The sequence below is a fragment of the Oryctolagus cuniculus genome, chromosome 6, assembly GCF_964237555.1.
Source record: "Oryctolagus cuniculus chromosome 6, mOryCun1.1, whole genome shotgun sequence".
Classification (NCBI taxonomy): domain Eukaryota; kingdom Metazoa; phylum Chordata; class Mammalia; order Lagomorpha; family Leporidae; genus Oryctolagus; species Oryctolagus cuniculus.
In genome coordinates, this window is record NC_091437.1 from 57,210,645 (window position 1) to 57,237,235 (window position 26,591).

General features: G+C 54.7%; 1 protein-coding gene across 1 annotated transcript in view; it reads left to right on the top strand.

Moving 5' to 3' along the window:
• The first annotated feature begins 15,449 nt into the window (after positions 1–15,449).
• The window catches only part of KCNIP1 (potassium voltage-gated channel interacting protein 1), a 331,932-nt gene continuing 320,790 nt past the window's right edge, over positions 15,450–26,591 (top strand). The window contains exon 1 of the mRNA XM_051843592.2: positions 15,450–15,916. Within this exon, the coding sequence (XP_051699552.1) occupies positions 15,829–15,916 (88 nt within the window). The 5' untranslated portion in view covers positions 15,450–15,828. The remainder of the gene's footprint in view (positions 15,917–26,591) is intronic.

Genomic DNA, 26,591 nt, shown 5'->3' on the forward strand with positions numbered 1-26,591 from the left:
AAACCCAAGGAGAGCCAACAGGAGGGAAAGGAGTCACATCCCGACTGGGAGAAACTGCTCTGGGGTCGGCTCTACCAGCAGCTCCTACCTCGGGTCACCAGGAGGCTGCCACAGGGCCACTCTGAGGACCAGAGAGGCCCATCCAAAACCCTTAGGTCCCAGCACATATCCCAGAAGCAGAGCGCTTCTGTTCACTCCTGGCTCTCAGAGTGGGCGGTGAGGCTACGCCAATCCCAAACTCGACGTGGTGCAAGGCTGTAGGGCCCAGTGAAACCACAGGAAGGAGAGGCATGTAGACGCCAGGTCAACAAAGGACACTTCCCTGGCCCCAGAGACGCTGCAGAGTGTGCGACACGTGATTTAGGAGAAAGGGGAACATGACGACACTCTCTGCAAAGGCAATCTTCCAGCCATATCTTGGGGCAGATACGCATGGGGACTGCCCAAGACCACACTCCTGCTCTGAGGCTCAAGAGTTCACAGGGGTGGGGTGGGGTGGGGTGTTGACTTGATAAGGAGAGGGGATTCTGCAAAGATGGTAGGTATTGGGGAAGAGTAGGGCATTGCACTGGAGTGCCAATGCCATGGTAACCTACAACTCTGTGTCAGGAAATCGAGGCAAGGGGAAATTTTTTAAAGGCAAAACGAGGAGGATTGCATAAGGTATTTTAAGATAATCATCGTTGGCTGGTGTCAGTGTGCGATTGAGCAGCTGCCGGGCAGATGTCCGCCCAGAAGTACCTTGTGTGTGAGGCTCTGGTTCAGACCGAGTCTTGGTGGTAGTTACCTTATCAGACAGTCACATGTGACAACCCTTCCTCCAGTCCCTCCCACCTCCTCCACCTCCGGCATTATTTATTTGTTTCTGATAGGGTTGACACAAGCGACCCATTTGGATTCTGACAACTTTCACAGTAGAAAACAGAGGGGCGCTCATCTTGGGAAGATTTGGCACTAGCAAGGGGTCCCACTCGGATCAACGGGAAATCCAACATGGACGCCGCGGCCTGGTCCTTCTGAGAGCTGAGACTCTATGGCGCTTTTCCGGCAGGGGGCAGAGCAACCTCGCTCTCCGCTCTGCTCCCCAGCACACAGCTCCACTAATGCTCTTCAGCTAGAGCGTGGCCTTTCTCCAGGGGCGGCAGAGCTGCCAGCCCAAGCCGCTGATGCCGGCGCAGGTGTTCCATCCTAATGTTACTTCCTCACAGCATCAGCGCTGTGGGCTGTGCCAGGAGATCCCTGGGCATGCGCACTGGAGGAGCTGCAGCGTCTCACAGCTGGCTCGCATCAGCCCTTGCATGGGGAGGCCTGGAAGGCAGCACGGTGCTTCCCTGAAGCTGGCGTCGACACCCTTGCCACCATGTAGATCCCTCGGGCTGATCCGGCTAAGAGACTGCACCGCTGCGCAATCTCTCCTCTTCTATCAAAGCGAGGCTGGCCGTGGTTCAGTGGGCGATCCTCAGTCTGGACGCATGACTGACGTGGTGCTCACTCCTCAAGAGCGGTGCGAAAGCTCTGAGTGTACTGGCCGCAGCCAGCTCGATCAGTGGGACGGCAGGTTGGGCCTCGGCTGCCAGTTCCGTCCTGCTGGCCGACAGAGGAGAAGCTGGCTCTGGTTTTGCAATTTCTGGTGTTTAGCGAACCCCAAAGCTCCCTCTCTTCCTGCTCCTTCCACACTACTTCTGCCCTCTCCTTAATACGGCCATGGAGTTCCCCGCAGCCTCAGTTTATCGGTCTGTGAAATGGAAACCTAGTGTAAAATTCTTTCCAATGGTGTGAGAGAGGTGGGGGTGGCTTGTGTGCCTCAGGAAGCCTCGCTGCTCCCTCTGGAGCTCCCTCCCTCTCTCTCTCCCTTTCTTCCCCTCTCTCCCTCTCGCGCTCCCCCCCCCGCTTGTTCTTTCTCTTTTCCTTCCCTCTCCCAGTCCCCCGTTTTCCTCCATCTCTCTGCCCATCCCAGGCAGGCAGATGAAGAGTGTGCATCTTTTTGGTTAAGAAGCTTTGCTTTGCACAAACACAGTCAATTTACGATCCTGCCCTTCCCAGCTGAGATCAATGTGTATTTGCATTTTGAACATAAGGAGAGCAGCTTAGCCGTGAGTTCCCGGTGCCAGGAACATTCACAGTGATCCATCATGGTGCTGTCCTCCCTGAGCCCTGGCCGCCGAGCCCAGAGAGCAGGGTTTGGGAAGGGGACCCAGAAAGGAGAGGGCTATAGCTCCTTGTGACGTCAGGGGCTTAATTTACTGACATATCCTTAAGCCAAAGCACAGAGGCAGAAAGATAGAAGGAAAAGAGAAACCAGGCAAGACAGGGGGGGGGGAGGGGCAGAGGAAAGAGACCAGGCATTGGAAGGCAAAGAAGAAAAAAGGTGAGCAACTGCTGAATATTTTTAAAGATTTTTTTATGGATTTATTTGGAGAGGCAGAGTTACAGAGGGAGGGAGAGACAGAGAGGAAGGTCCAGGTGCTCCAGTGGGGGTCGCAGGCATTCTACCTGCTGGGCTACCTGCCCACCGCCCTGGTCTTCTGATTCGACAGCCTGCTCCTGCAGAGGAGCCCTGGCCTGCCTGCTGCCAAGCCCTGCGGGGAGACAGCTTAACCCTGGACGGGTGTGCATGTGGCGTGGGGCGGAGGCAGCACCTGACTCCTAGCTCCACGACCAAGAGTTGGCTGAGGAATCTCGAGCAAAGTCACTTGCGTTCTCTGGGGTTTCCTTATCTCTAAAGTGGAGCTGACGCTGTGAGTTCCACCTGCCCAGGCCGGCTATGGTGAGCCACTGCAGCGAGGGTGTGTGTGTGTGGGGGGGCAGCATTATAAGCCCTGAGCGCCACCAGAAGCTTCACCTTGACCTGTGGACCTGGAAGTCCTGAGGGAGAAAACAAGCCTGAGCCAAGTTGTGGCTGCATCTAGATGTTGATGGGGAAATGAGACCAAAACCTGGAATTTTCTCAAATCTGGGACTTAGACCCCCCGCTCTGATGGAAAAACAGTCACATTTTTTAAGATAAAACACATAGGCTTAGGCCTCAGCTGTTTGTGGCTTTAAGGTACCTGCCCTGTCACTATTGTTTCTCTGAGCCTTAGTTTCTTCATCTGTGAAATGGGAATAAAACCAGTGATTATCTCCAAGGGCAGAAGTATAAGGTCAGGTTTAGATAGCCACTGGCCCAGTGACCGGCACATGGTAAATGCTTATCCAAGTCGCTGTTAACTCCTGCACACGAGTGGAGAGCCAAGGGGCTCCCCAACCCCCCCCCCCCGACTCATGCGCCTGGCCGGGCCACCACCACCCACAGCTGAATGCGGGTGCCCACCGCAAGGTGCAGGAAACAGCCTTTGAAAAATGAAGGCTGCGTGTTGCTCATGGATTTTCTATGTAAATGCACTGATCCCTAATTACGCTCTCAGCAAGAGAGAAACTGCTGAGCAGCAGCAGGGGTGGTCGCCGAGCAATTACTTGGCAATTTTCTTTTTTCCAGGGAAAGCAAAGGGAGGTGGAGAGGCAGGGATGCCGGGAGAGGCTCAGCTTCTCCACCCCTTCCCTTTGCTTGGCCTAATGTTTTCTGCAGGGCCCAGCGGCTGCCTTGGAGCCGTCTCCGTGCTTTGTGTGGAGGGCAGGCCACAGGCACAATGCCCAGACCCCCTGTGATGTGTTTGGCACTTCCCCCTTTCTTGAAAAGCCACCCCGGGGCCTGCCACCCCCCCCCCCATTCCCAGGTGACAGCTGACGCAGGTGCACACCTCCTTGGTACATCTCGTTTTTGCTTTTCAGTCTATAGGTGTTTGTTATAGGTGCTTGTGAAAGATACGGAGATCCAAGTCTCACCACAGCCCTAGAGAACCTTGCAGGGGTTGGGGGTGGCCACTGGCATCTGTGCTTGGCTGGTGGAGACTGGATGCTACTGACAGACTCCTGCCTGGGGCTGAGAGCCCCCGCCATGGACTGTGGACTCCTCTGTCTATCGTGGCCACGCAGGGCCCATGCCAGGCACTCGGCGATTGATCGCAGGGCTTCGGGCAGCTGGGCTCCTCAGCTCGCAGGTGCCTGTGGCTGAAGGCACTGGATGGAAGTGAGTGTCGGCTGCAGAAGAGAACAGTGGGAGATTTGTCTTACTTTCTGCGCAGAGCAGCAGGTCCAGGAAGACCCTATGCAGGCAGATTCTGAGCCTAGGAGCACAGCTGTCGAGGCCAGCTGCCCAGGCTTAAAAATCTGCATTCACTGCTACTACCTTCCAGCAACATGAATGTGGACTCACCACAGAAAGCCTGGCCAGATTTCCTCTTTTACAACATGAGAAGACAGCCTGAGGTTCCATGGACACACACACACACACACACACACACACAATGCATACACACACATGCATACACATGCCTACACACACATAAACACATGTGCACACACATAAACACACAATAGACACACATGCATACACATGTCCATGAACACACACATGTATGTATGCACACACATGCATGCACACACACAGATTTAGACACTGCTTTGGCTTAGATGTGTTGGCCATGACTGCTAAGTTGCTCCTTACTCTGTGTCACCCATGGCAATGGGAGCCTTAGTGAGATTTTCTCATCCTTCCCCACCCCACACCCTGTTGGCTGCATATGTTTGTCCCATTTTACAGAGCAGAGGACTAAGACTCAAGGCGAGGAAGTAAGTGGTCCAAGGTTAGAGAGGCAGTAAGGGGTGGAGCCGCTGCTTTATTCATAAAACATTTAATGCTCTCCGCGTGCCAGGCTCTATTCTAGGCGGCGGAGGTTTTGCGGTGCACGACAAAGGCAAGGTCCCTGGTCTCTTGGCAGTTACATGTGGCTGGGGAAGCTTGGGAAACCAAATCCTCTGCAGCCAGAGCCCGGAGGTGTGAACACCGGGCACGCTGGCTCCCGGAGTGGTGGCGGGTCTCGTCACCACTGCGCAGCACACAGCGGGGCTGGAGAAATCCACCAGAGGCTTGGGAGGCTGGGGTACCACGAGAGGTCCTGAAAGAGGTCCGGGTGTCGGGGACAGGCTGTTTCTCAGGGTGACCGTGGCAATGTCAGTGCCCTCTGCCTCTCCCTTTCCCTGCCCTGGCTCTGGGATCCCTGGACTCTGTAGTTAGTGGAGTTTCCTGCGAAGTAAGGGGTGCTGGAGCAGGTTGAGGGTGGGATAGGGAGCAGCGTATTCAGCGTGCATGTTATAGGGTTTCACACACCTGGAGTAGAAACAGACTTCATTTTATCCTCAAGCCTCGTCTTTGCTGCCTGTGACTCCTGAACAATATTCCAAAGCCCACTGTGGCCTCCCTGCCTCTAGGTGAGAGAGTTGCCTCTCCCATACCCTATCTCCTGTAGGGCAGGGGAGGGCTCAGCCTGGCCAGGGGGACTGATGGTGAGAGTGGGAGCTTGGGCTCCCTCTAGTGAGGCAATAGGAGCATTGCAAAAACACACCTCCATCCCAGGCACAGAGCGCCCTCTGCAGAACTTTGTCCCCAACACAAAGGAGACACAAGATTGAGTGAGTCCTGGTCAGAATGACTCCTCCCTGGGTCAGAAGAGCCGTCTAGGGACTCCAACTCTTTGGAGGTCCTTGGCATTGACCCTGAGTTACACCCGTCTGCTCACAGGCAGCTCCAGGGGTCTGGCCCTGTGTTGCCTCTCTCTGATCTTCCCACTGGACAATCCGTTCCCTTCAGACCCAACACGCACTGCTGGGCCTGTTGGGCGGGCTTTGCCCCCACTCCTTCCTACTCACACCCATCCTTTTCACGCCCCGTCTCCAGGCGCAGCGCTGCCTCCTGGAAGCCACCCTATAGTATTTTTGGAGTCACTTAGCATCTAACGATTAGCAAGTGACTGCAACCAGATGCCTGGGCTCTGCTGAGTCCGCAAAGGTTCCAACAGCAGCGCGGAGCAGACCATGGCCAGGGTCACTCTGAGGGACCAGTGACCTCTCAGGGCTGCTGTCCCTTTGTCTGAAACTGTGAATGCCGGGGTTCGGAGGGACCGAACATGGAACAAAAATACTTTAGGAAATCCAGTGTGCAATATGGTGAGAGTATTTACTTTTTTAAGCCCCAGAATAGGCTAAGATTTATTCTCTTAACTCAAACGCGTTCTACCAGGATGTGGGCTCCTTTCTCTCCCAGGATCTCTGCCATTGAATAGGTAGGTGTGTGTGTGTGTGTGTGCGTGTGTCCTGGGGGAGGTGATGGTATGGTGGAGTATTCCCCGTCACCTGCCTCCCCTGGGATAGGCCGCCACAGGGACCTGATCTATTTTGTATCAAATCCCGAATCTGTAATTCAATTCCTTCCCTTAACTCACTTTAAAGAATCCGGTCAGTCCCTTGTGTGTAGCCAGCTTCCTCAGGAGATCTGAAGAAACAGAGGGTATTTACAACTTGAACTTGGGTGTTAGATATGCTCTGGTCTTTTGCAGCAGTGTGAGGACAGCCTCCTTCCTCTCTTTCCTGAGCCCTCTTCATCTCTCTCTTACCCGAACTCCTGCTTCTTGCTAAAACAGAGACACTTGGATTTGGATATTTTTTTCTGTGTCCTCAGAGAGCCATCGTTTACCAAGGTGACATCCAGGACCCAAACCTCAACAAAGACAATCCCTTCCCTAGGAGGAATTCTGGTGCCGCCTGAGGGGATAATAGCATCCCTCTCCCCACTCAGAGGAGTGAGCCACAGGAAGACAAGTCTGCCAGGGACTGAAGCCACTGCAGGGGACGATGGGGGTGCCTCGGGCAGCGGGTCCAGTGTTCTGTAGCTATTTCAAGGGGCCTCTGGTTGGAAGGCATGGAGTCAAGCTCAGGTATTTTTCCATCTATACAGCAAGATCTTAATATTAACGTTTGTCTTGTGATGAAATAGGTCCTCGAGGCTTTGGGGGTTGCATGGGCCATGCCCTTTCTAAACTATGCTGCAGAAGCCACAGATGGAGCCTGGAACCTCCTCTGGGTCCAGCTGTGTCCAGCCCTTTCCTCCTGCTCTGGAAGCCCTGAAGCCCAAGGGCATCCGGCTCCCAGGCTTTTGGCCAGACAGGGACTGGAAGACCTTGTGAGTGGCACTTGTGGGCAAGGAGGCCAGGCCCCATGGAAATCCGAGACTCAGTATAATTCCACGTGGGGCCTGGGGCCAGCTCGGGTCTCAGGTTCTTCCTCTCTCTAGTAGGCTCCACGTACAACTTACAAGGGTAGCAGCAGCAACAACAACCTTAGCAGATGCCAATTTTGAGCACCTCCTATGCACCAGTCCCCTCCACATGTTTTTCATTGACTACAATAATCATGCGATGCGGATACTATTATAACCCTCAGTTTACAGGTGGTGGAGTGGTTTAGTTTGTCCAAAGTCACATGACTGCAAGTGTAGAAACTGGCTCTTAACTGTCACAAGGCACTGCCTTCAACCCGCGTCCCACTCAGCACTTGCACAATAACTTACAGTTCAGAAACTGTTCTCTTATGTAATTCCATTCACCCCTCGCATGAACACAGCCTGTGATTTTTCCAAAAAATGGACCAAATACCTATGACACATTACCCTCTCACTATTTTTTAAAAGATTATTTTATTTTTATTTGAAAAGCAAAGAGAAGGTGTGTGTGTGTGTGAGAGAGAGAGAGAGAGAGAGAGAGAATCTTCCATCCTCTGGTTCTCTCCCCAAATAGCTGCAATGGCCAGGGCTGAAACAGACTGAAACCAGAGCCAGGGAACTCCGCCCAGGTCTCCCAGATGAGCACAGGGCCCAAACACTTGGGCCATCTTCCACTGCTTTTCCCCAGCCGTTAGCAGGGAGCACCTAGGACTCAAACCAGTGCCCACATGAGATATGGGCGTCATAGGAAGCGGCTTCACCTGCTAACGCCACATCACCCGGCCCCTGAATCTGCATTTTTAATAAATCCTCCAACTAATTCTAATTTAGAGGGATGCATGAGCTTCCAGTGAGTGCTGTAACTAGTGAGCCCAAATTGGGTGGCTTTAGACCTTAGAAATGTGTTCACGTCTTGAAGGGCAGGGGCCAAACTCTCGTGTTGTTCCCTCCTGAGGCTGTGCTGGAAACTCCGCGGTGTCTCTGGGTGTCCCTTGACTGGTGACCACATCACTTCCGTCTGCTCCCATGGTCACATCGCATCGGCTTCCTCCCCCTTCTCTTCTGTCTCTTATGAGGATGCTTCACGATGGCTCTGGGGACTACTTCAATGGTCCAGAATGACCTCATCGCAACATGATTAATTTAATTATCTCTGCAAGGACCCTATTTGCAACTAAGCTCCCCACATTCACAGGAGTGAGCATACTCTTTCTGGGGCCTTCATTCAACCTACTACATGGATCCTGGCCTACAGGAAATGGGCGATCAGAGAGATGAGGAGGTGGCAGAGTAACAGGAGCTGGTGGTGGGATAGCTGCCCTGGAGAGGGTACAGGAGGAGTTGGAAGCGATTCCTGGGGGTCCAGACTGGATCTTGGGGGGACTGGGCCATTTGTAAAAAGGAGATCCCTGAGCCCCTGAGACACAGGGACGGGTCTCCATGGAGGATTGCTCCCAGGATCCTACATGGACATCAAAATGCGTGGATGCTCAAGTCCCTTCCATACAATGGTGCAGTGTCTGCAAAGAGCCCACACAATCCTCCCATGGACTTGAAATCATCTCCAGATTACTTGTAATGCTTACTGCATTGTAAACACTATGCTCTGCGTTGTTGCCCTGTGCTGTTCGGGGAATAATGACAAAGACAAAGTCTGCACATTGGCAGCACAGACGCAAGTGTTCTGTAATATTTCCGCAGCTTGCTAAAGCTGCAGACACAGGGAGACGACAGCATTTTGATCAGCATTTTGAAAGCAACATCTAGAATCAGTCTGTCTTGAAGAACTGGAGCTGCGCTGTTCTAACCTGGCGCTCCACGGGGCTGTGTCCTGCTGTCTGTGGCTCCAGCTAGCAGAGGGGAAGTGAGGCTTCCTTGCAAGGCTCCCTGTTGGTCACAGCAGGAGCAGCTTCCCAGCGGCGCCCACACCAGCAGCTTTCAGTGTCCAATTCAAAGCAGATCTGTCCATGAGGATGCCAGAAAGGAGCTCCCACGGAGCTCCAGCATCGAGTCCAGTTCTTAGCACAGGATGCAATGGGAGCCGGAGACAGAATTGGGCAGGATATGGGTAAGGGCCCATGGAAGCAAGGGCCTGGCATTCGGGGACACCAAGAAGAGAAAGGGTGGCTTCCGCAGCCCATGTGACCCCCTCCCATCTGCAGTGGCTGCACCTGCAGCTGCACGCTCACCCCTCTTGCTAGTCCTGTGGCCACACTGTGGCTCCTCTACCGCCTCGCCGCGCCCTGTAGCCCGGCTGACATGGTTGGGTGCAGAGTGTGTGGAGATGCTCTCCACACTAATAAGCCTTGAAAACTCCAGCAAACAGAGCTGCTGTGTTGCCCCGGCTTCTTGGGCATCATTTTCTCACAATTAGAACGGGGAGAAGACACAAGGCCCCGCAGAGCGCGGGGAGCTAGTGTGGCCCTGGAGCAGGTGGAATCCCTCTCTGAGGACCATGCTCGAGCGGAACTGATTTTTCTGAGACTTAGAGGAAAAATAAAATCTGATTTAATTCATGGGAAATTGCCTTTGTAGCCCACCTGTGCAGGCCTGTATTTAAATGCTAATATTTTGGGCCTGCTGGGATGCTCCATTTATTTTCTTCCTTAGCAGCAACAAAACTCATTTATTTATGAGAATTCCAACCCCAACCTGCTCTTTGGAGTTCCCTTTCTTTGTTGCTGCCTACCAGTTGGACGTCAGTCTCCCCTAGACACGTGAAATCTATAATCTCCTCTCCCAGACTTGATCCTCTTTTACTGCTCTTTCTGTTTCTAAAACTACCTGTGGCTTTTGTGTCTCTCTCTGTGCCCAGATTTTCCTCCTATCACTCACCAGTCCTGTGGACTCCATCCCCTCCCCTGAGGCAAATCTCTGGACCTGTCTGAGCCTTCACGTCCCCACCTGTAAAATGGGTATCATAAATAATAATACCGCTTCCTGTGTTTGTGTCAAGACCGGGTGAGATCACCCTAATACAACACCCAGAACTCTCTCTGGCAACCAGGCAACAAATCATGGTGATGTTTTTATGATGATCAAGGTGCTCCTGGGATCTGCCTTTTCCTCTTCAGGGTTGTTCTGTCTCGAAGTGCCCAATAAACTCTGGGAGAGCCCTATCCTGCTGACTGGGGAGCTCAGCCTCTGGGTATTTTCGCTCTCTGGGATTCTCCTCCTTATGGATCTGTTTGCCTGTGGTCTGAGTGCTCCCTTCCTCTATTCAAGTTCTAAAGTGTGATTTTGACAAGAAAAGGGATTTCTTTTTTGGGGGGTGGTTATTGATCAATGTAACTCTAAGGCCAGGCACATAGTAGTGCTCAGCAAATGTCAGTGGAATGAGGAAAGGAGGAGAAAAGAATCCTAGAATTGCAGAAAAGCAGCCAGTGCTGCGGCTCAATAGGCTAATCCTCCGCCTGCGGCACTGGCACCCCGGGTTCTAGTCCCGGTCAGGGCGTGAGATTCAGGGTGCCAGATTCTGTCCCGGTTGCCCCTCTTCCAGGCCAGCTCTCTGCTGTGGCCTGGGAGTGCAGTGGAGGATGGCCCAGGTGCTTGGGCCCTGCATCCCATGGGAGACCAGGAGAAGCACCTGGCTCCTGCCTTCGGATCAGCACGGTGCGCCGGCTGCAGCGCGTTCCGGCCACTGGAGGGTGAACCAATGGAAAAGGAAGACCTTTCTCTCTGTCTCTCTCTCTCACTCTCTCTCTCTCTCACTGTCTACTCTGCCTTTCAAAAATATAAAAAAAAAATTCTAAAAAAAGAATTGCAGAAAAGCAGACAGCCCATCTGCGCTGGTCACTCAGCTGTGGTGCCGAGGTGGCAAGGAATCTTTGGTGGGCAGAGGAGGGGACAGCGCGGGCTGCAGGAAAGGCTCTGCTCCTTCCAGCCGGCTCCCTGTGCCTCCCTGCAGCTCCGTTACAATAGCTCCTCCGCCCAGCGGCAGCAGTAGGATCCCTTGGCCAGGCCAGCAGGCACCCCGTCCTCAGAGAGCTGCATCTAAGTCCCCGGAGGCCCCTCTCCTGAGTCTGGGGGCCCAGAGGACCCCAGCTCCTTCCCCCGTCCCCGGCTCTCTGAGGGCTGCTTCTCACAGTTCCTGCCTCTGTCACCTTCAGCGCCCCCTGCCGTCCCTGCAGAGCCAGTCTTTCCCTGTTTTTTTTTTTTTTTTTTTTTTTTTTTTTTTTTTTTTTTTTTTTTTTTTTTTTTATGACAGCTGGACTCAGATCCGAATCCTGCTTTAGCTGTGTGATCATCAAGAAGTCAGCTGTCTCCTCTGGGCCTCTTTCTCCCTGTGAGTCATATCCCTATAATAATAGCTGCCCCCTAGGGGTATAACAAGGACTGGATGGATACAAGGAGCAAGTGCTTGGATTGGTTACCTCCACACAAAGGCACCCCAGCAGTGGCAGCGTCATTTCTCCCCTTGCTGCCTCTTGGCCTTCCAAAGGACAGCACGCTTGTCCTCTCTTAGCCTTGCACCCAGGGAAGCCGGAGCCCCCTCCTAGGCCCAGACACCATCTGGAGCTCCCATCTGCCTGTCCTTCCTGCTCTTGGAAGTGGCGTGTGAAGATTCCCGGGAGCAGCCCCAGGTGGAGAGAGAGCTCCAGCTTCCCGAGTTCCTTGGGACACTGCACGTCTGTGACGCTGAGGCTGGCTAATCCCGAGTCCGCCGCCAGCAGTGTCATCTCCCAGTGCCACCTGCACGCCCCCTCCTGCTCCTCGTTTGCAGAAGAGCACGTTCCTCGAGCAGAGAAGAACTCCACCCTGAGCTCTGTTATCGTGAATTTAGTGCTGGTACAACGTGCTTTCCTCATAGGGAATGTTCTTGGCACACGGAGCACTTTGCCTGTGCTTCGGGAGATTGGTCTCTGTGCTGTTCCGGATACTGCTGACCCTCTCTGAGCCTGCCTGACTCATCTCAGACTGGAAGTTCAAGTACATGGTGCCTTGGAGAGATCAGAGGAGAAAAATGCTTGGCCTGTGTGTCACTGCTGGGGGAGACAACCCTGGGAGTCTGGCTCCGTCGTTTCCAATGATCACAAAGGGTTCCTGAGCCAGCCTCTGCCTGTTTTCGGCCCTGCTTGCCCTACGCTGGCTGGGCTTCCACCTCTGTGATCCTCTCCCATACCCTACGGTCTCAGCATCTCCCACATTCCCTTCCTCTTCTGCGGCTCACTAGATGTGAGCAGCGATTAGAGAATTCGTGTGAGGGCACGGGTTCCGGCTCACACTTCGTCTGGGGTTCCCTGCAGCATTTACAAAAGACAGGGCACATGGTGGGTGTCTGGGACTCCAGACTGATAGAGAATATCACATGTCCAGTGTGGGAATGCTATGGAGATGTTCTGAGGAGGGGGCAGGAGTGGCATCAGCAGTAGAAGAAACAGCAGGAACCTGTGCCCTTGAGGTCATAACCTCTACTGTTGGCTACGCCAGACACTGTAAATAAGCATGCTAATTTCAAGTAAGTCTCCTCCAAACCCGATGAGGCAGGGATTATTACTCCCATTTTACAGGACAGAAAACTGAGGCTCGCTCAGGCTCACCTGCTTGCTAACAGCGGCTAAGCTTCGGGCCCTAGAATTGAGCTGAGCTCTGCCATGGTTCTTTTCCATGCTATTTCCTCCGCTCTAACTCTTCTCCCTCCAGAAATCTGTGTGGTTGGTTTGAGGTCTTCTGATCAAGCCCCATTCTCATAGAGAGAAGCCTTTCGCCATGGCCAGATCTGAAAAAGGAGCCCCTGCCCCGCTCCAGCCACTCGACAAGCTTTCTTTTCCAAAGCACTGGCTTGCATCTAGTCTGTCCCTCCACCACATGAATGGAAACTCCGTGAACCTAGGGATGCTATCTGCTTCACCCACCTCCATCTCCTTCGCACCCAGAACAGAGCCCATGAAAACGGCAACTCTTCAGTACATGCGTGTATCCCAGGATGAACAAGCAAGGGAATGAGCGCCAAGATGCTCACTCCCAGGCATGATGCACCTCACTTGCAGGAGCTAAGAGATTTGCCGGGTGCGTTATTGTATCTGTCCCACGGTGTGTCGAAATGCTTGGATCCCAGACTCCTGTGCCAGAGGCCAAGTGCAGGTCCACTCATTCCCAGCAATGCTGCCATTAGGCCTTGTGGGAGCCACACACCTGCAGAAGGATTTCCAGCCAGCTGTCCCGTGGAAAACCAAGTTCTGGGTCAGCCGATGACCCTCATGTTGCAGGCACCATTTCCTCGTGCTTCCTTTTTTTTTTTTTTTTTGACAGGCAGAGTGGACAGTGAGAGAGAGAGACAGAGAGAAAGGTCTTCCTTTGCCGTTGGTTCACCCTCCAATGGCCGGCGCGGCCGGCGCGCTGTGGCTGGCGCACCGCGCTGATCTGATGGCAGGAGCCAGGTACTTCTCCTGGTCTCCCATGGGGTGCAGGGCCCAAGCACTTGGGCCATCCTCCACTGCACTTCCCTGGCCACAGCAGAGAGCTGCTCTGGAAGAGGGGCAACCGGGACAGAATCCGGCACCCCGACCGGGACTAGAACCCGGTGTGCCGGTGCCACAAGGCGGAGGATTAGCCTAGTGAGCCGCGGTGCCGGCCTCCTTGTGCTTCTTAATGATCAATGTCTGTCTCCCTGGGGGGATGGAAGAGAGAGAAGCAGCCGGTCCTGGCTGAGAGTCCTCTGTCCTACTGAGTGTGCTCTCTTGCTCCGAGGACAGAGCTGCCTTTGATAGAACGGTCAAGTGGGTACCACAGCCCTCTCGTCATTCTCTCTCCAACCCTTCTCCTCCCTGCTTCTGCCTACGTTGTCTTCTCTCTGACAGCTCGTTGCCTGCCAGCTGATGCTCTATGACCTGGATCTTTCCTTCTCCTTCTCGGTTCTCATTGCCCCAGATCCGGGTCCACTACCACTCAGCAAAGTGAAAGAAGTCAGTGAACAGCCTGATTCTCAGAAGGGCTTCCTGCCTGATGACGAACCCGCTCGGCTCCAAGTCCATGAGTGCTTTGAGCCCCTCTGTCTAGTTTGGCTATGACCTGGGTGCCCAGTGCCTCCTGCACCCCGGCTACTCAGCTCTTTCCTCGATACCAGAAGCTCAGTAAATATTAGATAAGTGAACCTTTGAACAAAAGACTAAGTGTCATTAGCATTCCCAAGATAGCATGTGCATCTTAATAAGCCGCTCAATACCTTAAGACAAAGAGTGAATAATGTGGCAATTTCAGGCCCTCAGACACAAAGCACAGTGGGATATTTTCTTCTAGAGCTACTTGTCATTCCTTACGGCAGGACTCACACCACGCCGGCAAGACGTGAGGGCTTTAGGGCTCAGAGAAAGGCTCCTTGTTTGTAGATGGGCTTCTTTTGGGAGCTGAAAGTGGTCGGTGTGCACCCTAAAGGCTGAGGTTTGTTTCTTCGGGGTTCACGTCCACATGACTCCTGGAAGACAGAGAACAAAGCAGGCGCAGTGCATGGGCTCTGGCTCCCATGGCGTGTTGTCGCTCAGTAGCCTCCACTCTCCAGCACTTAGACAGACTGATCCTCTCCAACAACACAGAGAAGCGGTTCACAGGGAAAGCTGATGGCGCGACAAAGAAGGACTGGCCCAGGACATGGCCCAGTGCACATGAAGGTGGATTTCATGCCTGCTGTTCCCACACAGCCACGGCACGCGGAGAGATGGTGCCCAGCACCAGGGCCACCGTGGGGAGGTTTCTGCCCCATGCAGAGGGTACAGCCAGATGTCCCATAGGGTCCCTTCCAACCTGCAGTGTCTGAATGGTAAGCAGGTTTTTTATGAAGCAATAGTTGCACTTCACATTTGCATAGTGCCTTGGAGTATTACCTCCGGAGTCCCACACTATAGTGCAACTATTTGAGTCCCGGGCATTCCTTAGTGGCCCTTGGGAAGCCCTGGTGTGCTTTTCTCCTGTCCCAATGAGAGGGTCCAGGCTCATGTCTGCTCTCCTAGAATTGAGCAGCCCGCCTTGGAGTCACAGCACCTGCAGCCCAGAGGCTTCCAGGCCAGGGGTGCTGAGGGAGCCACACGGGCTGCGTGGCTCCGTCTCACTATCTCACGTGCACAGACAGGCTCCCTGGGGGCTCCCCACACAGCCCCGCTTCTCCATAAGGCAAACCAGACAGCTCGGAGGCTGCCTGCAAACTTTCCACTGAGTGTCGGGGCTGCGGCTTCCTGCTCTGCGGGGAGTTCTCCCAGATCCTGATCAAGACAGGAAGGATTGATCTATGAGATTAACCAGGAAGGAGTAAGCAGGAGAGCGAGCGCGGGAGGCTGTGGGGCTGAGTGTTTTCTGCGTAGCAGTCCCCTCCCTTCTGACTCCAGTATTAATTGCTACATTACCGCTGCGTGTAGGAAAGACAGTCAGCAAAGCCTGGGAGGGCTCCAGCTCCTCCCTCCCTGCTTTGCTCAATTTCACTCTCCTGCTCGGTGCCCTCGGAGCGCCCGGTTCCCTGGCAGTGCCATCCCAGCCCTGGCGTGCCCAGGTCCTCCAGTGGCGAGGACCTGAGTGGACAGCAGGAGGGGGTGGAGAGAGGGAGAGAGAGTTTGCCCTGCAGGCTGTCTGGATGCAGAAGCCGGACTTGCTGCAGAGGCAGTGTGCTCTTCCCAGAGCCCGGCTTTGGGGGCGCACCCCTCTCAGGGTTCACCTAGGCAGGATCCAGGGAGTTCCAGGGACACGCACAGCGGGTGCCAACACTTCTGGGTGCCGACGGCAGAGTCTGCCTCCCCTCTGTCACCATGAGCGGCTGCTCCAAAAGATGCAAGCTTGGGTTCGTGAAATTTGCCCAGACCATCTTTAAGCTCGTTACTGGGACCCTCAGCAAAGGTAGGGAACTTGGCTTTGACCCCTGTCTTCTGTCTGGACGTGACCTGGTGGGTCTCGTTGCTCCGGGGGGTAAGTGTGGGTTGTTCTGGCGCACCTGAGTCCCGGAGTGGGCTGGAAGGAAATGGGTGGCTGGGGCTTGAGGTTGCTGACAAGTGTGGGTCTTGGCTCCGAGCAGGCCGGCACCCTGCCAGGGAGCTCAGCCGGCTGTAATTGCCTGGAACTTTGGAAATGGAGTTGGTGGTGTGTGCCTGATTGGTTAGAGGCGGGCAGAGAGACAGAATCTCTCCTAGAGCCCTGGCAGTGGCTTAGCGTGACTGGGGTTTCAAGAAGTGATCCACGGAGGGTTGTGTCTTGTTGATAAAAGAGAGATTTGATGCAGTGGGCTGTGAGTAGTTCTGCAGAGCCGAGTCACTCGAGGGGGCCAGCAGGAGGCGGCCCTGGGGCTGGCAGCCGCCGCCACCGTGCACCGCTGAATTCCGAATCCGGATCAGCTCGGCAGCTGTGCACCCAGCCCTTTCTCTCAAGGGCTTCCAGCGTCCTGTGCTTCTGGGACTTTCTTTGTCGTGCTGCTATTTTGGGTCTCTGTCTCTCAGCATCCCATGGGCCATGCCTGTGCCAATGTCTGTCTTGGCTGCTGCGTGGTTTACAGGATTACCCCTCAGAGCAGCCCAGAGAGGTGACTGTGGGCCAGAACCAGGGCTGCACCCACAGCATTCCGCCCCGCATGGGGCCCACAGCCCAGTAGCCGCTCCCCCATGTCTTGAACCCCATCTTAGGCTCTGTCCTGGCATGGGTGAGGTACTCAGAGCCTCTGATAAACTTTCTGGAAATAAATATAAAGAGAGAGCTGTAACACGCTGTGGTGCCGCTGGCTGAAAAAATGTCTTTAAATATTCATGTCCTCTTTCAGGAAGAATGCGTCAGGAAGAGATGTTAGAAGCAGCAGGTAGAATATTCGGGGAAAGAGGCCCACAAACCTTTGATTGGGACTTGGGAAAATAACAGCGAGAGATCAGGGCTGTGCAAGACCATCTGGGGACCTGGCTGCCCAGCAGGCTCAGCCTGGCATGACTTGTGGGCATAGGTGGCAAGGGTGCGGGACATGGTGACATCTTGCTTATCTCTTTTCTTAGGCCTTTCCCACATCCTCTTCTTTCCCTGCCACCTTCTGACACAGGGCACTGCCCCTCCGGGTCCCCGGGGGGATTAACATCTAGTGTTGGGTGTCAGGCTGCCTGGCAGAACTCTTAGAGGCCTCAGAGAGAGGTGAACGGGAGAGGGAGGCACAGTGGCACAAGGGCAGTGGCCCTTGGTGGCTTCACTTCCTGGAGGAGAAAGCAGATGGGCCAGGAGGCTTCACACAGGTATCCCAATCTATTCTCAGAGGGTGGAGGGTGTTCTTCCCCCATCGTGGGTACCAGGACCTCAGGGAGTGGAGGGGAGAGGGGCAGCCTTCTAACCCAGCCTCCACTTCCAGGGAGTGCTGCAGAAACCGCGTTAACATAGATGGGGGAAAACCTGGGTCTTGACCCTGGCTTTGCTCTCTGGGCAAGCCACAGCCTCTCCAAGCCTCATTTTTCTCATGTATGAAATGAGTCCATTACCCCCTGCCTTTGAGCACCATTTCAAGGATCCAGGGAAGTCCAGACTTGCAACCCTCTATGGAGTATGTGGGTGAGCAGGTGTGAGGGAGGGTCAAGGCCAAGAGGGGCATCAGGGTCAGAGGGTCTTTCATTAAGCCAACTGCATGTGGGTTTCTACACCCTGGTGGCATCAGAGGGAGAGGGGGACCACAGAAGAAGGTTGTGCAGCAAGACGAGCACGTGTGAGGAAGTGTATCAGCCGGGAAAGGAGTGTGTGCAAAGGACTCTGTGTGTATGTGTGTATGTGAGAGAGCAAGCCAGAGGCAGAAAGCTAGAGATGGCTGTTAGAATAACAGGGCATGAAGACATTTCCTTCCCCATAGAAGCCTATGTTCAATTGCTCCACATTCACTTCCTGGGCACCTTCTGGTGCCACGCTCAGGGCTAGACACTGGACACATGCATGAATAAGACACCAGTCCTGAGTGAATGGTGCAGGCTGATGGGGGGCAGACTGGACACACAGAGCCCACTCGGGCATCACACTGAGTGCTGAGATGCATGGATGCATGAGGCCGACAAGCACAAAAGAGATGCTTGGGACGACTGTGGGGCGCCTGCCAAAGTGGCAGCCAGGCTGAGATGGGTGGGAGAGATGGCGCTGGTGGATGCTGGTGGAGGGGCAGCAAGGGATCGTCGGCTTCTGCAGAGAGCCAGCCATTCAGGCAGGCCAGAACCCCAGGGACGTGGAAGGGGCTCCCCAGGGACCACACTGGGGCCCTGCTTCAGCCCCAAATTTCCTGCAGCCAGGGCTCAAGGAGGCAGCCACAGCTGATGCCGCATCAGGATCCTGCCACAGCTGTGTCTGCGCCCTTGGCCTCAGCGCCGCAGAGAGAACCAAGTGTTTACACAGCCCTGGCTCTGTGCCAGACACATGCTGGGTAACGGGTGCTCTGCCCGACCCAGGTGTTTGCTAAATATTTTTTAAATAAATGATAACCACGGAGCAGGGCCAGGCCAGGAGCAGAGTAACTGAGAAAGGTCCTCAAAGAGTCCAGAAAAAAATGCTTTTTTAGCGTGAAGAGCTATCCTAGGCTCCACTCTGCATGGACACTTTGTGGCTGCTGAATGACTTCTGGTTTTAACTGTGATTCCCCTGATTCATTATTGATTGTACTGAGTTCTAGAGATGCAATGATCAGCATTGGTGAACGCGAAGAAGCTTCTGGTCCAGGTGCCTCTGGCTGGTCTTGGGGGCTAATTATTGCTTCACACCAGCCTTGGGAATAGCTGGGGAGTAAAGAGGCCCCAAGACCACTCCTCCCTGTTCTACTCATTCCTGGCCCTTGGCCATCTCCCTACACCAGCAGTCACCTTTGCCCTTGCTCTAAGGAGAGGGATGGTTCAGACTTTGCATCGATGCCTTGCTGCAGAGGGGAATGACTCAGGCCCCCCAGAGCTTTGTCTCCCCAGCCCTAGTTGTATTTTGGGATCTGTGTTCCTTTTAGGAACATTTTTTTTTTAAGATTTTATTTATTTGAGAGGTAGAGTTACAAACAGTGAGAGGGAGAGACAGAGAGAAAGGTCTTCCTTCCGTTGGTTCATTCCCCGGATGTCCGCAAGTCTGGATCTGTGCTGATCCGAAGCCAGGAGCCAGGTGCCTCTTCCCAGTCTCCTATGCGGGTGCAGGGCCCAAGCACTTGGGCCATCTTCTAAAAACTGCTTTCCCAGGCCACAGCAGAGAGCTGGATTGGAAGAGGAGCAGCCGGGACTAGAACCGCTGCCCATATGGGATGCCGCCACCACAGGTGGAGGATTAACCTACTGCGCCACAGCGCCGGCCCCAGGAGCATGTTTTCCACATGTGGTCTTCCCCACTAGACTTAAGCTCCGTGAAAGTAAGAACCGCACGCGCTGTTGCCACTACTATATCCAGATTTACTAGTATGTAGCAGAGAACACAGCGCGGAGCAGGTGCTTCACTAACAGTAGTAAGTGATGCAACAGCACCACTCAGCTGAGACCCCAGCTGGCAGCCTGAGACGGAGCTTGTCACAGGGATTTTCTAGATAACACCAGCTGCTCCTGTCCCACCGCCCTCTGAACTCAGCTCGGCTGCAGGGGCTGTGTCTGTGGCCGGAGAGTGAGCCGTGAGTCACTTAAAGACTTCTGCACAAGCTTTCTTAGGAAGGGCTTTTATTGTCCCCAAGAGAGGTGGGTGGACAGACTCCCAGCACCCCAATGCCTTCCCCTTCAGCTCTATTTTGTTTTATATATTGGATTTAACAACACGTTTGTAGGCTGCAAGATGCAGTAGGCAGCATCACTGGTTGCCCCGTGGGGACACCTTTGGGCCCTCCATGTTGGCCAGGAAGCCTTGGACTGTGCTCCCCGCCTCTCTGGCCTCAGTTTCCTAATCTGCACAATGGAACGTCAGCCCCTTCCTCATAGGATGAGACAAGCCTGGGTATCTAAGCTCTCGGGAAGCTAGGCACCCAGTGGCTGTTGGCTGATGTGATTGTGGGGACAAGCTGGTGCTATGGGTGGTGGGGAGCCCCTCAGGGCTGGGGGTCCCTCCCATTCATGCCTGTTTCATCAGCACCCAGTGCCGATTCTGGGAGCAGCCCCTGGAGGACACTCTGAGCAGGATACGGCCCTGTCGCTCAGTCCTGGATGGCTTTAGACCATTCTGCTTCACCTCTGCTGAACTTGCATTCCTGAGGGCCTGCCTGGAGCTAAGACTGAACGTTTGAGCCATCTCCCTCACCTGATTCCCTTATTAGGAGTTAAAAGAGTGACTCCCACAGCCAGTACCCTTGCCTGCTGTTTATCTTAGGAGAATCCCAGCTCTTGGCTTGGATGTGTGGTTAAACCAGGGGTCTGGGGAACCTGCCTCTTCCTCTTCCTGCCCAGCCAGCTGTCTGGGACCCTCTTAGAGTCCCCGGGGGGCCAGAAGCTGTGCAGGCACCATTTTGGCTAGGGAACTTCATCCCCTTCTGTACAGTGGGAGCAAATCTGTTACCCCAGGCACAGACAACAGAGCCAAAGCTAGCAGGAGAGAGGAGAGCTTCGAGCATCATCCAGGCCGCCCAGGAGGTGACAATCTGGGGAGGGTATGGGGCTGACCTTATGAGATCTGTGTCAAGGCCAGTGCCCCCCTGGAACCTCAACTCCCCCTCCCACCAAGCCTAGGATATTTCTCTCAGTGCAAGGCAGGGCCTCAGCTGCAGACCCGTGCGAGACGTGCTGTTCCTCTCCACCACTGCTCAAGTTCCCCAAGAGGCTGACCTTGGCCCAGGACAGGCTCTGCCTTTAGGCCAGCCAGGCTCACGTCCCAACACTGCCAGCCACCACCTGCGTGAGGCTGAGCGCATGGTACAGCCTCCCCGAGCCAAGGTCCTCACTTTTCACTGGGGATCATAATAATATCAACTACAAGGGCTGCTTTTTCATTGAATCCAGAGGATTATGCAAGTAAGGACTGGCAGCTGGTAGAGCAAAAGCCCACCCTGCACGTACAGGGAGCTGACACCTCCTTACATTTTGTGTGCTGGTCACCTTGTTGGCTCCCCACTGTCTTGACCCTAGAAGTAGGGGTTGCAATTGACATTGTAACAGATATGCAAACAAACATTTAGCCAAACCAGGTGGCCCAGGTGGGGGGCAGCAGAGATGAAATAGATCCCAGGTCATCCTGGGACCAAGGCCGGGCACTTTCCTCTACAGGCACAGGGCTGGAGGAGACGCTCCTACCTGCATGGCTCCCCACTTTGCCACCAGCAGAGAGTCCCCCCAGAGCTCCAGTAATTTTGGTGGTGGGCTTATCAAGAACCATTGCCCCAGCTAGGTCTCTTTAGGACAAACACCTTTTGTGCAAGTGGTGATTGGTGATGACAAATTGCACACAGTAGCATGGGATAAGGGAAAAGCTTTATGGGGAAACGGAACACCCCACAGCCAAGGTCACCAAGACAGCCGTACCTGTGCCCTCACAGCATCCCTGTCACTTCTGGGACAGATGTGCAGGGACAAGGACACCTGTCAGATGCTGAGTGGATACTCCATGCTCATGAGAGACTCTCCACTGCAGCTCTCCTTCTTAGAGGTCAAGTGTGAGGCGTGGTCTTTTCTGTGGGGAAATTCACGGGGTTTGGGAGGCTCGGCAGTATAGCATTGAGGTATTGGCTGTTTACTAGAATTGTCTGGAAAAGTGATGGCCACCACGCTGGGGGAAGATGCCACCTCTCCCTTGAGAATTTCAGCCTGGGTGCTCTCCCCTGCTGGAGAGAGAGAGAGAGATGGTCACTGTGCCACCAGCACAGGACAAGCCAGCACTAAGGTCACATTACAACAGCCCCGCTTCCGGCTTCCCCCACCCCTCCGAGTGCCAATGCCTTGTCACAGGCAGAAAACTCAATTGCTGGGGCTTCTAGGACCATACCTGCCTCTCCAATCCCAAGGCACAGCCAGCCAGGGTGGGGAATGGCCTAGGGTCCCGCAGTGCCCAGTAGCCTTCATCCCAGCCTACACTCTCACCATCCCTGCTCCTCCATGGCAGGCCCAGCGCCCCCTGACCCACTGTGGCCATGCAGCTTTACTCAGGGGTCTCCACAGTCCCACAGCAGGGGGGAAGAAAGAGGGGTGGGGCCTCCTACTGCTTGCCTAGAGCACCCCTCTCTGCGGCCTCCTGGCCTCTCCCAGATAACCCTAATTCCAGGCAGAATAATTTGTTCAGCACTGCTTATCCCAGCAGCACTGCACAAGCAACCTATTAACTTCAGCACCATCGGGGAGCAGCTAGTTTGTTCTAAATTAAAGGTAGCTGGAAATGGGCCCCTTTGGCAGGAAGGAGGGTACCAGGGGCTACAATATTGTGGCACGGGGAGGAGCTGATCAAAGCAGGCGCTGAACAGCCTTCTGAGGTCCGGAGTCCCCTGCTGTGTCCCTGCAACCCTCGTCTTCCCCGGCTGCCACGGGAGGCAGCAAGATTCAGGGGGAAAGACCTCGGGTTCAAGTCTTGCAATTTCCTGGGAAGGCAGCCTGAGGGGAGCCCTACCCTATCCGGAGTGGGAGTCCCGCTTTGTCAAGTGGGGCTAAAAATGCCCACCTCACAGGGCCACTGGACACCGAAGAGATGGTGCCTTGTGTCACTCCCAGTCCTGGGCACATCACAGCTGCCTGGGGAAAGCCAAGCTCCCGTGCTTCCACCTTGGACTTGTAGCGGAGCGAAATGAGACAGAACTAAGAGAGAGAAGGCTACATGGGTGTGTGCTCCTCCCAGCTGCTGTCCAATGAGCTACCGCCTCAACTTGTCCTTGCTGCCCCAGTCACTGTCGGTGACAAACTCTGTGCTTGAGAATGTGTGGACAGTTGAGATGATCCTTAGGATTTAGTTGTCTGTGTGTGTCTGCTTGCTGCCTGCCCTCCCCCACCCCGTGAGAACACAAGCCCTGCAAAGGCATTCACCTTGTGGGAGGGGTCCACGGTAGCTCAAGCCCCGACACCCACCTGGCACTGACTCAAGGATGACTCAGTGCCGCCCCTGCTTGGCGGTGGCAGGCAGTGAGGCTGCAGTGGCCGTGGGAGAGCTGGTGTTTGTCAGGCTGCACCTGGGCTCCCCCTCCCCCTCGCCCTGTGCCAAATTTCTCTGCTGGAGTTTGGCGGAAGTGACCAGCCAGAGGGTCCTCCGTGAGCTGGGTTTGGGGGGAGGCGAGTCCAAGCAAGACCAGGTCCTTGCTCCCACCCCAGTTCTCTCTGGCCCTGCCTGTCCAAGACAGCTGACCCCTGCAGGGCCTGCAGAGACGTCCATGCATCTTTGGGGCAGTCGGGGATTCCTCCCCACCCACTGGATGTGTAGGAGGGAGGACCTGGGGTCTGAGGGCAGGGGGCTGAGGAGATGATGCAGAGATGAGGAGGCCAGCTGGGGACAGGGACGCCAGGACTGCAGGAAAAGACTTGAGGGACATCGTTGAGCTTCTGTCCTGGCAGAAGAAAGCCTTCTTCCTCTGTTAGCTCAGGGTAGAGATCATGGTCACAGAGCCCACTCTGGTCCCCTCCAGCTGAAGCCACCGAGATTCCGTGTTGTGTTCTTAGACATACAAAGAGGTGCGGCTTTGGAGCCAGAACCTGGTTTGAATCCAAATCCTCCCATTCTCTCAGTCTTCAAACTGCTGTAGCAGAATACCATAGATGGAGGGGCACTTTACCCATGGACACTCATGTTCCCCAGGCTGGGGTCTGCCGGGGATGCTCTTCCCTGGTTATAGACAGCCACGTTCTTGGCCATGTTCTCACATACAGGAGAGAATGGGAGCCCTCTGGCCTCCTCTTTTCAGAGCACTAAGCCCATTCATGAGGTTTCCCTATGACCTGGTCAACTCCCAAAGACCCCATGTTGGGGCCGGCACCATGGCTCACTTGGTTAATCCTCCGCTTGAGGCACCGGCATCCCATATGGACGCTGCTTCTAGTCCTGGACGCTCCTCTTCCAGTCCAACTCTCTGCTGTGGCCCGGGAGGGCAGTGGAGGATGGCCCAAGTGCTTGGGCCCTGCACCCGCGTGGGAGACCAGGAGGAAGCACCTGGCTCCTGGCTTCGGATTGGTGCAGCGTGGGCAGTAGCGGCCATTTGGGGAGTGAACCAATGGAAGGAAGACCTATCTCTCTGTCTCTCTCACTGTCTAACTCTGCCTGTCAAAAAAAAAAAAAAAAAAAAAAGGACCCCATGTCTGACCACCACCATCACACTGGTGCTCAGGGCTCAACATACGGACTTAGAAGGAACACAGACATTCAGCCCGTTGCACTGAGCAGGGGCCTTCCTATGTTTGGCCTTGTGCCTTCATCTCTAATGAGGGAGTTGCTGATGTTCAAGGTCTCTCCCGTTTTTGTTAGAATTTTAAGCTGTAATAGCAATGATCGCAGTGTCACGGATCACATCTGTGCTGTGCCCAACGCCATCCTCAGCAGTCGGCATCCCCATTTTATTTAACGTGAACGAGAATCCTCAAAGGCAAAGAGCCCTACCAAGGCTCCTTTATTGCTCAGAGAGAGGAAGAGTCCGGCTTATAGTCACACAGCCAGGAAGGGATGGAGTCATAATTGGATAATTGGACGCTCTCCCTCCAATTCTCACAATCAGATCCAGAATAGGAGGATGACGAGGACAAAGCCGATTCCTTCCCGGTCTGGCCGAGAGGCAACCCTCACTCTGATTTGAGAAGTCGAGGTGTCAGGGCCTCTGTTCCGACTCAGGGCGTGCAGTTTAGAGAAGATTCTCCCGAACCCCGGGCCCCCCATCTACATCCCGCACATTATCCCAGGCCGCCTCTTGCAGTCCAACATCATGAAGCCTGGGAGAACCGGCCTGGCCACCAACACTGCGAGGGCAGGAGGTGGGGGCGAGGGGCACTGCCCAGCAAACATTTCTGGCTGTAATTCCAGTCTGGCCAATTTCTGCTCTTGCTAGGCTGAAATTGGGTGGAAGCTGAGGCAGAGAATTGGGAGGAGGTCAGGTTAGGATATGGATTCTGGGCCTTGTATCCAAGAGAGTGTAGTGAGTCTGTCCCAATTTTCTATCTGTAATCTTTTGATTAACCCTGGGCCAGTGTGGGTGACATATTTCAACCCAGCTGCGCTCGGCAGGCGGGGCCCAGCCCAGGCTTGCTGCTCGGTCTCCGTGGTCGTCAGCCTGGAAGCAGCTGTCACTCAGAGCCTGGCTTGTCTCTAAGCCAGGAGGGGTGTTGGATTGCAGGAAGCTCGCAACGCTCTTGGGCTCATCTCTTCTGCCCATACATCATGGGTGCAGCAATCACGGCCTGTCGTCGCAAACTCACGGGAGCCTCAGAGGCGTGGTCATCACCCTCCTCCACGGAGGGCTGCTTATTCCCTAGGGGCCTTGCGAGCATCCTGATCATTCATCCAGTCCTGTTCCTGTGAGCTACCCACTCTTACTCCCAGCCTAGACTCGGAGAGGCTGAATAACTTGCCAAGGTCACCAAGCCAGAACTGCGACTCAGAAGACCCGAGCCAGCTCCTCAGCACTGCCATCCCCTGTGTTGGGCTGGACTGCGCCCTGCTCAAATTCAGACGCTGAGGCCCTAGTCCTCAGTGAGGCTGTAGGAGGTCATGAAAATTTGATTGGTTTTGTAAAGGGTTTATTTATTTATTTGAAAGGCAGAATCACAGAGAAAAAGGGAGAGAGAGAGAGAGAGGGAGGAAGAGGGAGGGGGGTGGAGAGAGAAAGAGATCTTCCATTTGCTGGTTCACTTACCCACTGGCCACAACGTCCAGGTGTGAGCCACTCCAAAGCCAGGAGCTAGAAACTCCATCTGTGTCTCCCATGTAGGTGGCAGGGGCGCAAGCACTTGGGCCGTCATCTGCTGCTTTCCCAGACGCACTAGCGGGGAGCTGGGTCAGAAGCAGAAGTGGGGCAGCTGGAACCGGAACTGTCACCCTGATAGGGTGGGCGGGCATCTCGGGTGATGGTTTAAGCAGCTCCACAACACCGAGCCCTAAAGTTTGATGCTTGATTTGTTCCTGCCATGAAGTGGAGGGAGAAACCTTGCTATGAGAGAGGACCGGCTGTGGAAAGGCTCCTCCGTGGTGGCCTGAAGTGACCAGCGAGTCCCTGGCAAAGGCCTCTAGGGCTACTGACACAGCTGGCTCCCCACCCCGGCTCCCCTGCGGCACTTGCAGGCATCCTGGGTCATGATTTTTAGAGTTCATCCGATTCCAAACCCGGTACTGCTGTTTACAAGCTGCATGACCTTGGGAAGTTCTGAGAAGGTCACTCCTTTGAGCCGTGCTTTCTCACCTGTGAAGTGGACACAATCCTGCCCCATCCCACTGGTGTGTTAAAGCAATGCATTGAAAGTGTCCAGTGTGGGCCGGCGCCGCGGCTCACTAGGCTAATGCTCCGCCTTGCGGCGCCGGCACACCGGGTTCTAGTCCCGGTCGGGGCACCGGATTCTGTCCCGGTTGCCCCTCTTCCAGGCCAGCTCTCTGCTGTAGCCAGGGAGTGCAGTGGAGGATGGCTCAAGTCCTTGGGCCCTGCGCCCCATGGGAGACCAGGATAAGTACATGGCTCCTGCCA